The sequence below is a fragment of the Bos javanicus genome, chromosome 3, assembly GCF_032452875.1.
Source record: "Bos javanicus breed banteng chromosome 3, ARS-OSU_banteng_1.0, whole genome shotgun sequence".
NCBI lineage: Eukaryota > Metazoa > Chordata > Mammalia > Artiodactyla > Bovidae > Bos > Bos javanicus.
In genome coordinates, this window is record NC_083870.1 from 483,805 (window position 1) to 493,431 (window position 9,627).

General features: G+C 41.4%; 1 protein-coding gene across 2 annotated transcripts in view; it reads right to left on the reverse strand.

Moving 5' to 3' along the window:
- TIPRL (TOR signaling pathway regulator) overlaps window positions 1-8,330 on the reverse strand; it is a 70,941-nt gene extending 62,611 nt beyond the window's left edge. The window contains exons 1-2 of one of the 2 annotated variants that reach the window (XM_061399334.1): window positions 8,039-8,127; window positions 243-362 (exon numbers count right to left, since the gene is read on the reverse strand). In XM_061399334.1, the coding sequence (XP_061255318.1) occupies window positions 243-256 (14 nt within the window). In that variant the 5' untranslated portion in view covers window positions 257-362; window positions 8,039-8,127. Of the gene's footprint in view, window positions 1-242; window positions 363-8,038 lie in introns of both variants that reach the window. The other variant, XM_061399327.1, reaches the window with a different exon arrangement.
- Between the last annotated feature and the right edge of the window lie 1,297 nt (window positions 8,331-9,627).

The following is a 9,627-nucleotide window of genomic DNA, read 5'->3' on the forward strand; positions in this document are numbered from 1 at the left end:
CTTGGACCTCACCTGGCTAGTCTTATTACACAAGAAAGTTATATTAGACCTACTATGAGGCCAAGATCACAAATTATTAACTCACAGATATGTTACGACTAGCCTACACAGAATACTTTTTTAATATTTGAAATAACTGGCGAAATTATTGAGTTGCCAATAAAAGTGGAGAGATTTTTGAGAAATCTGGACTTTCGGTTTCTCTTTGGAAAATAAAAAGGAAGATTTGGCCAATACTGCACCTGTATTTCCACATGACACCAACTGGCTGGAACAGAGTAGAGGCTTCTCTCTTTACGTGGGGTATGAGCTTGCTGGTTCACCAGTCCCCTTGACTCTTTAGAAAGCTGAGTTTGTAAGCCCTGTTTTAAAGATTTTGAAGTGGCTACTAGTTACTTCTGGAAAAAGTAACTCTATGTATAGGTTTTTTGTTGTTGTTGTTTAGTTGTTATGTCTGACTCTTTTGCCTACCAGAGTCCTCTGTCTCTGGCATTTCCCAGACAACAATACTGGAGTGGGTTGCCATTTCCTTCTCCAGGGGATCTTTCTCACCCAGGGATTGAATCTGTGTCTCTTGCATTGGTAGGTGGATCCTTTACCATTGAGCCACCAGGGAAGCCCTTTATGTATAGGTTACCATGCCTTATAACCCTATCACCTCAGTTATAAACAGGACATTCAGTTTAGGGATGAAAGTTCAGCTTCTCAAACAACAGCAATTATCTATGGGCTGGCAGGAACAGGAACCCCTGAATTTTAGCCTGAGAACTCTGCCCAATACAGTCATGCTGAATTGAATAATGGCCAATTAAATTTATTCTGATCCCTCTTTTCATAAGTTTGGATGACAGTTAAATAAAGCACAAACCAAGAGATATGGCATGACACAGAACCATGAGGTAGTGAGGAGGGGAGAGTGAACATTTTAAGTAACAGCCAGAGAAGCAGACAGAGCAAAGGAGAAACTGAAAAATAAGGATAATAAGATTAGAAACATCTACAGTTGTTTTGGTCATAAGAACTGTTCATTTTCTGAGCTAAATCCTGTGTTTAATTATTTCTTCATGTACTATTAAATTCTCATCACTCAAGGCAACCGAGGTGGACAGGGATGGGAAGGGGGCTGAGGGGTGGGGCAGGGATTCTCTTTTCCTTGCAACCTGAAAGCATAACTAACACAGAGGCTCCATGGAAGCAATTTTCTAATTATCTTTTATATCAATTTTTTAATTTTATTGCTTTCAGAAAATTTTCAAAAAGTATTAGGTACTTTGTTCACAAACAAAAACTTTAAAATGTTATTTCATCTTTTCCTACTGATCAAAGATCATCATATTTAACAAACTTGTTAAGACAAGGTCCTCAAGTTCGAGGGTTTATACCTCTAGCTGCTCTAGAATGTAGGTATCTGCCCCTGAAACACCCTGATCCCTTTTTATTTTGTTTTAACCTATCAAAGGCTGGAAAAAGCAAACAAGCACACATCTTTAAACTGCATAATGAATAAAAAGAGAACAGGAAAAATAATAATAATTCATTTATTAGGGCAAAGAGACTGTAGGGATCTTTTCTCCTTCCTTACATTTCTAATACAGTTATAAAGTATGCAATAGAGTCCAAAGTTTAAAAATGCTTTGAATGAAGTTCTAATGGATCCTGAACAAAGCACAGGATTTTAGTGCAAGTGGTATATGACAGCTACTTTAGCAGATCAGGTTTTCTTTTTTTTTCCTTTTTTAAGACTTCCAGATTTTTGAAAGCTATATAGCTATACAAGTTAGGTAAGGTGAAACAATATATTACAGAATGTATTTTTACATAAAGCTAACAAAGATCTATGTATATCCCAAGACCACAATTATCCTCTTTCCAGTTGCTTTAAATCTATTCCCAATTAGACATACCAATCAAATATTGTAAAAACTATGCATAAACAAATTATTTAAACTTTTAATGTAAAAAATATTGATAGTAGAAACATCTATTTCATTCCTGGATCATCAAAGCCTCACCACTTTTAAGAATGAAGATGGGTTCTAATTTTACCATGACTGCCCAGAAGAGAAGTTAATGTACCACAGCCGCATGTTTCCATAGGCTTCCTATCTCTGCTGAATTTTCTGTTCTCACATAACAATTAATTTTGGCTATGAAACAAAGAAAAAAACACTAAAAAATTAAAGCTGCTATTTCTTATAGGAAAACACCTTTGCCAGTAAAATTCTCAACTTGTTGCAAGCTTTAAAAGGTGATAATGAAAAAAGCAAATACACCCACTGAGGGAAACCAGCACTTGCTCGCTTAGATTTTCAGAAGAACTATGTCAATTTACATTCCACCCTGGGGCAAAAATTAAGAAAAAAAGTACCAATAATTTAATCAAATTTATATTCTTTGACTCAAAATATCAGCTTTGGGAAATCTGTAATAAAGAAATAATCCCCAATGCAGGGAAGAAAAAAACTATGTACATTAATACTCATAATCATCTCATTTATAACAATAAAGAAACAATCTAATGATAAGGAAATAAATAGTTATGTAAACTGTTGTCTGGGTTTCCCAGATGGTGCAGTGGTAAAGAATCCACCTGCCAATGCAGGAGATGTAAGAGACACGGGTTCGATCCCTGGGTCGGGAAGATTCCCCTAGGGTAGAAATGGCAATCCACTCCAATATTCTTGCCTGGAAAATTCCTTGAACAGAGGAGCCTGGCAGGTTACAGTCCAGGGAGTCACAAGACAGACATGACCAAGCGACTGAGCACACAAACAACTGTCTATCCAAATGATAAAACATTACCGAATCATTAAAAATATTTAAAAGGAGAATATAATAATGTTGAAAAATGCTTATGATACAACAGTAAGGAAAAAATCAGGCTCACTGTTTATTCATCAGATCTCTGTGTTTATGTATATAAGCACTTATCAGTGATCTAACATTTTAAGTTGCACATCTTTAGGGTGATACCTGATACCATTAATTTTCATCATAAATTTAAGTAAAATTTATTCTTTTGTTATTAGGAAATAGAAAATAACAAATACTAGAAAGATCAATACTCCCATGCAAATGCCATAGACATGACAGACAGCGAAAATATTATTTTAAAAAAAGAGAGAAAATAAAATATGGTTTATATATACAACGGAATATTATGCAGCCTTTAAAAGTAGGAAACTCTGCAATCTGTGACGGCATGTATGAACCTAAGAACATTATGCTAAGTAAAACAAACCAGTCATAGAAAGACAGACACTACATGATTCCACTTATTCATAGAATCAAAGAGTGAAATGGTAGTTGCCAAGGGTTGGAGGAAGGGAAAAACAAGTTGCTAATCAATAGATGTAAAATTTCAGGCAAGCAAGATGAATAACTTCTAGAGATCTGCTATACAACACTGTCCCTATAGCCAATAATAATGCATTCTAAATTTATTAATTTGTCAGGAGGGTAGAATTCATATTAAGTGTTTTTACCACAATAAAACAAAATTTTTAAAAAAAGAAAATATTAAATACTTAAAAGACTAAATAGGATGGATTATAATCAGAATAAACATTTCATAAAAAGATTAGATATAAATAACCTGCAACCACTGCAAAGTGCATATGAAATATAAACTAACATAAGATGTGATTCTGTGGATTTTCCCAACATATCTGAAAAAATCTGGTAGTCCTCTGAAATACTCCAGTTATATATATGTCAAAAAAATACCTGCCAATAACTTACATTTCTTCAAACATCCTAAATTCAGAGTATCTTGAATACAGGCCAAACAGAGTGTTTTAACCCCATTTTTAATGGCAAATTTTACTCTTTGTAACATACAGGTAATCCCAGGGACAGCGGAGCCTGGTGGGCATAGACTATGGGGTCGCACAGAGTTGGACATGACTGAAGTGACTTAGCAGCAGCAGCAGCAGCATGCCTATTTATAAGGTCAAAGAAAAGTCAGCAGTGGCCACAGGACTGGAAAAGGTCAGTTTTCATTCCAGTCCCAAAGAAGGGCAATGCCAAAGAATGTTCAAACTACCATACAACTTCACTCATTTCACATGCTAGCAAATGCTCAAAATCCTCCAAGCTAGGTTTCAATAGTACATGAACCAAGAACTTCCAGATGTGTAAGTTGGATTTAGAAAAGGCAGAGGAACCAGACATCAAATTGCCAACATCCACTGGATCACAGAGAAAGCAAGGGAATTCCAGAAAAACATCTGCTTCATTGACTGTGCTAAAGCCTTTGACTGTGTGGATCACAACAAACTGGAAAACTCTTGAAGAGTTGGGAATACCAGACCACCTTACCTGCCTCCTGAGAAACCTGAATGCAGGTCAAGAAGCAACAGTTAGAACCCAACATGGAACAACAGACTGGCTCAAAATCAGGAAAGGAGTACGTCAAGGCTGTATATTGTCACCCTGCTTAGTGCTAGTTAGTGCTAATGAAAGTCTCTCAGTTGTCTCTGACTCTTTGCAGTCCATGGAATTCTCCAGGTCAGAATACTGGAGTTCCCAACCCAGGGATCGAACCCAGGGTCTCCGACATCGCAGGTGGATTCTTTACCAGCTGAGCCACCAGGGAAGCCCCTGCTTCTAAATTTATATGTACAGTATATCATGAAAAATGCCAGGCTGGATGAAGCTCATTGCCTGAATCAATAACCTCATATAGGCAGATGACACCACCCGGATGGCAGAAAGCAAAAAGGAACTAAAGAGCCTCTTGATGAAGGTGAAAAAGGAGAGTGAAAAAGCTGCTTAAAACTCAACATTCAAAAAACTAAGATCATGGCATCCAGTCCCATCACTTCATGGCAAATAGATGGGGAAACAATGGAAACAATGACAGACTTTATTTTCCTGGACTCCAAAATCACTGCAAATGGTGACTGAAGCCAGGAAATTAAGACACTTGCTCCTTCAAAGAAAAGCTATGACAAGTCTAGACAGCATATTAAAAAGCAGAGACATCACTTTGCCAACAAAGGTCCGTCTAGTCAAAGCTATGGTTTTTCCAGTAGTCATGTATGGATGTGAGAGTTGGACCATAAAGAAGGCTGAGCACCAAAGAATTGATGCTTTTGAACTATGGTGCTGGAGAAGACTCTCGAGAGACCCTTGGACTTCAAGGAGATCAAACCAATCAATCCTAAAGGAAATCAATCCTGAATATTCATTAGAAGGACTGATGCTGAAGCTGAAGCTCCAATACTTTGGCCACCTGACGCAAAGAGCCTACTCACTGGAAAAGACCCTGATGCTGGGAAAAATTGAGGGCAGGAGGAGAAGAGGACGACAGAGAACAAGATGGTTGGATGGCATCACCGACTCAATGGAGACAAGTTTGAGCAAACTCTGGGAGTTAGTGAAGGACAGAGAAGCCTGGCATGCTGCAGTCCATGGGGGTCACAAAGAGTCAGATTCACTGAGCAACTGAACAACAAATTTATAAGGCCAAGAAGACAGGAAGCCTTTATAGGATTAAGATGCCTTAACTCATTAAAGGAAATTTCACTAATTCAAAGAAAAGTGAAAGCGTTAGTTGCTCAGTTGTGTCTGCCTCTTTGTGACCTTGTGGACTGTAACCCACCAGGTTCCTCTGTCCATGGAATTCTCCAGGCAAAAATACTGGAGTGGGTTACCATTTCCTTCTCCAGGGGATCTTCCCAACCCAGAGATAGAACCCGGGTCTCTTACTGCAGGCAGATTCTTTACCATCTGAGCCATTATTAATTCAAAATTTTCCTAATTCACTTAAATATTAATATACAATAACCAGCGACAATCAGCTCAGTGGTTGTCCAGAGCACTTCTCAAAGCCAAACATGCATCAGAAAAAAAAGGTTAGAGTCACTGTTTGGTGGTCTGCTGCCGGTCCAATCCACGGCAGCTTTCTGAATCTGGGGGAAACCATTACATCTGAGATGTATGCTCAGCAAACTGATGAGGTACATTGAAAATTGCAAAGGGTGCAGCCAGCACTGGTCAACACAAAGGACCCAATTCTTCTCCACAGCAATGCCTGACTGCAGGTTGCACAATCAATGCTTCAAAAGTTGAATGAATTGGGCTACCAAGTTTTGCCTCATCCTCCATATTCACCTGACCTCTCACCAACTGATGACCACTTCTCCAAGCATCTCAACTTTTTGCAGGGAAAACGCTTCCACAACAAGTAGGAGGCAGAAAATGCTACCAAGAGTTCATTGCTGAATCCCAAAGCACAGATTTTTAAACTACAGAAATAAACAAACATTTCTCATAGGTAAAAATGTGATGACTGTAATGGTTCCTATTTTGATTAATAAAGATGTGCTTGAGCCTAGTTACAACGATTTAAAATTCACAATCCGAAATCACAATTAGATTTGCACCAGCACTGAACTTAATATATACCACAATTATATATATATGGCGCAATATATAGCAGAAAGTTATACAACAGAGGAAAACTCAGAGAATAACTCAACCTGTGGTGGGATGAAACAAAATTTTTCTTAGTGACTCTGCAAGAAAGTTACCTTTTTACTAATTATGATACTAAACATCCTTTCAAACTCTCTTCTGGTCACTTTCCTCTGCCTAAATCTGTCATTGCTCCCTAGAGTTTCACCTCATGACCTTTTTCTTTTCTTCTGGATGATTTCTAGACAGTCTTAATGCACTCTCAAGCCTCCAGGTACCAACTGATGATTCCCAAACATAAACCCATAAATAAATCATCTTTTTTAAGCTCCAAGATAAGTGCCTAAGACATCTCCACTTTATAAACTACACTCAATTCATCTTTCAACAAACTAAACTCATCCTCCATCCAACACCTGCCCCCAACTGCTCTTCCTCCTGTATTTCTCACCATATCCAATGGCAAAACTTTCCATGACCCAAGCCAGAAATCTTGCCAAGGGTATAGATTCTTCCTTTTACCCTTACTCCTCCTATTAAGTGACCATCAAATCACTTAATCTCTAAAACCTCTCCTCTCCTCTCTACCCTTCTAACTGATCTCTTTCCCCGGTCCTGCAGCCCTCCAATCCAACTGCCACATCATGTTCAGATTCTTTGTTCAGATCCTTCAGAGTGTACATCTGATAATGTCGTCCCTTAGTATAAAATAACACCTGCTGGTAGTCAGATAAAATCCAACAAAACTCCTTAGCCTGGCATAAAAGTTCTCTCCGTGGTATCTTCGCTGCTCCGGAGCCTATCTGCCACTGGCTTCTCACTGCAGTTCTTCCCTTCTAATACCTCATGCTCTAATCACACAGGAACTGTTCTTCATGCCTCCCACTCTCTCTGACTCCCCTGGCTTTGTACGTCCCCCTGGACCTCCCCATACCTTGTCAAGATTCAGCTCGGGCATCACAATGCATCACGGTTGTCACTCTCACTGGCCCTGCGGCGCTACACACGAGCCCAGCCCCACCCCATCCCACCGTCTTTAGTAAGATCCATTTCAGGCATCTCAATTTCCTGGATGCCTTGTTCCCCACCTCAAAAAAAAAAAAAAAAATTCCCAAATAACCCTGCAGGTACACCTCTATCAATTCCCACTGTACAACTGTCTCTTTCACAAGACTGTGAATTCCTCGAGGAAGAGGCTTTCATCTTCTGTATCTCAAGCGCCTGGCATGGCACCTGACACGTTAAAAACCAAGCATATATACCACCCCCGTTATTAACCCTCAAGAAAATAGGTCACAGCCACCCAGAAATAATCTAAAGGTGGCGCCGGCTGTGGCAGGTAGAGACCTACGGGAGGGGGCAGTCCACCAGAACAGTCATACTCTACTCAAACCCCGGCGGAGTGACTGTTTCACGAAGCCAGAGCCTGGCGAACCCGAACCGAAGGACAGGAAGTAGTGACAGGAATATTTCCTGGTGTTGTCAATTCAAAGGTCCCGTCCAGAGGGACACGAGCCTCCGCCCTAGAGGAGGGCTGGGGCTTCGCAGGCCTCGCTCTGCCTCCCGCCCAGGCCGAGCTCCAAGGCCCGCAACCCCGATCCCAGCCCTAGAGCCTCACTTCTCCACATCCGCCGACTTCATGATGTGGGTCTTGGATGCCGTTAGCTTCCAGGGCCCGAAGGAGAAGTCCTGGTGGCTACTCTGGAAGCCGTGGATCATCATGGCCGCGGCAAGGCCAGCGTGGGCCACACGGAACAGGTTGGAGCACCGGCGGCAGCGGTAGCGGCGGCAGATACCGGTCCCTCCTCCTCCCTCCAGCCCAGCAGCCTAGCCGTTACCATGCCCGGCCCCGCCCCACCCCGCCCCCTGGCGGCGACACGGACGCAAGCCCTCCTTTCCGCCTCCTTCTCCGTCCCTCGACTTTTTGCTTCCGGGACCAGTTGCCGAGGTTGTGTGACCCACGTCTTACGTCACGACGCACCTGAAAAAGGTGGGGAGAAAATGCCGAGGGGCGAGGCTTCGGCCGCAGGGGAAGTGGTTAGGGGCGTGCACATCATTGGATGACATCATCTTGGCCCCTTCGGGGGAAGCCCAGTTTGGAGAATCCGACGTGATCCCTGTAGACCTTGCAAAGCAGTGAACTACTTTGCGTGTTACTGATTTGGTGTAGAGGAAATGCCCAATAATTTTCCGTTGAGGACAAAGTTTTAAAATCACTTAGAGTTTAGGAGGTTCAGCATCAAGTCCGGCAAGACAAGTGGACCTTTAAAATTTCATCCTTCAGACATTTCAAGACTGTCCTGATCTAGCTATTACCTAAGCTTCTGTTACAGTGGAAATAACACTGGAGATCTGGTGCTACATCCACCGTTGCAATGCTGTTCTGTGCATGCTTGGCAATTGTTGTTTAGTCGCTAAGTGTTGTCCCACTCTTTTAGGACCCTATGGAGTGTATGTAGCCTGCCTGGCTCCTCTGTCCATGAGATTTCCCAGGCAAGAATACTGGAGTGGGTTGCCATTTCCTTCAGGAGATCTTCCTGACCCAGGGATTGAACCCTCGTCTGCTGCTTTGCAGGTGGATTCTTTACCTCTGAGCCGCCAGGGAAGCCCAATCCTTGGTAAACCACTTAACTAATGATTTGGTTTCAGCTGCCTCAAAATGATATGATTTTATGTTAGAGGATCTCCCAAATCTTTCTTTCCGGCTTCATTTCCAGCAACTCCTCTCAGGTCTACTCACCTGCACTCCTCCCTACTACTGAGACCTTACTCTTACTGTTCTATATGCGTGAAACTGTCATACTCAAACCTGTCCCACTTAGAGTCAACCTGGAACTTTTCTAAAAGTATAGATTCCCCAGTCCCTGTATTGTAGAATCCAAAGTCACAAACACACCTCAGAGAACACTCAAAACAGTGGAGTACAGTTTATTACACCAGCATGTCCAAGGGGAATAGTTTCCCAACAAGAACCCAAATGATTTCGGAGGACTTGATTTTATACCCACCCCCCACATGACTGGATACATATCAGTAATTAGTTTTACAACATGCAGGTGTGGAAGAATTAACAGTTACAAGACACAAGTGCAGGCACTATCATTAATCTAACTGAGACAACCTGATCTTTCCTTCCAATCTTTGTTTGCTGTCTGTAGGAAGGGGTTTCCTGGTTTTTCTTCAATGATGGTAAACAGGGTTCAAGCC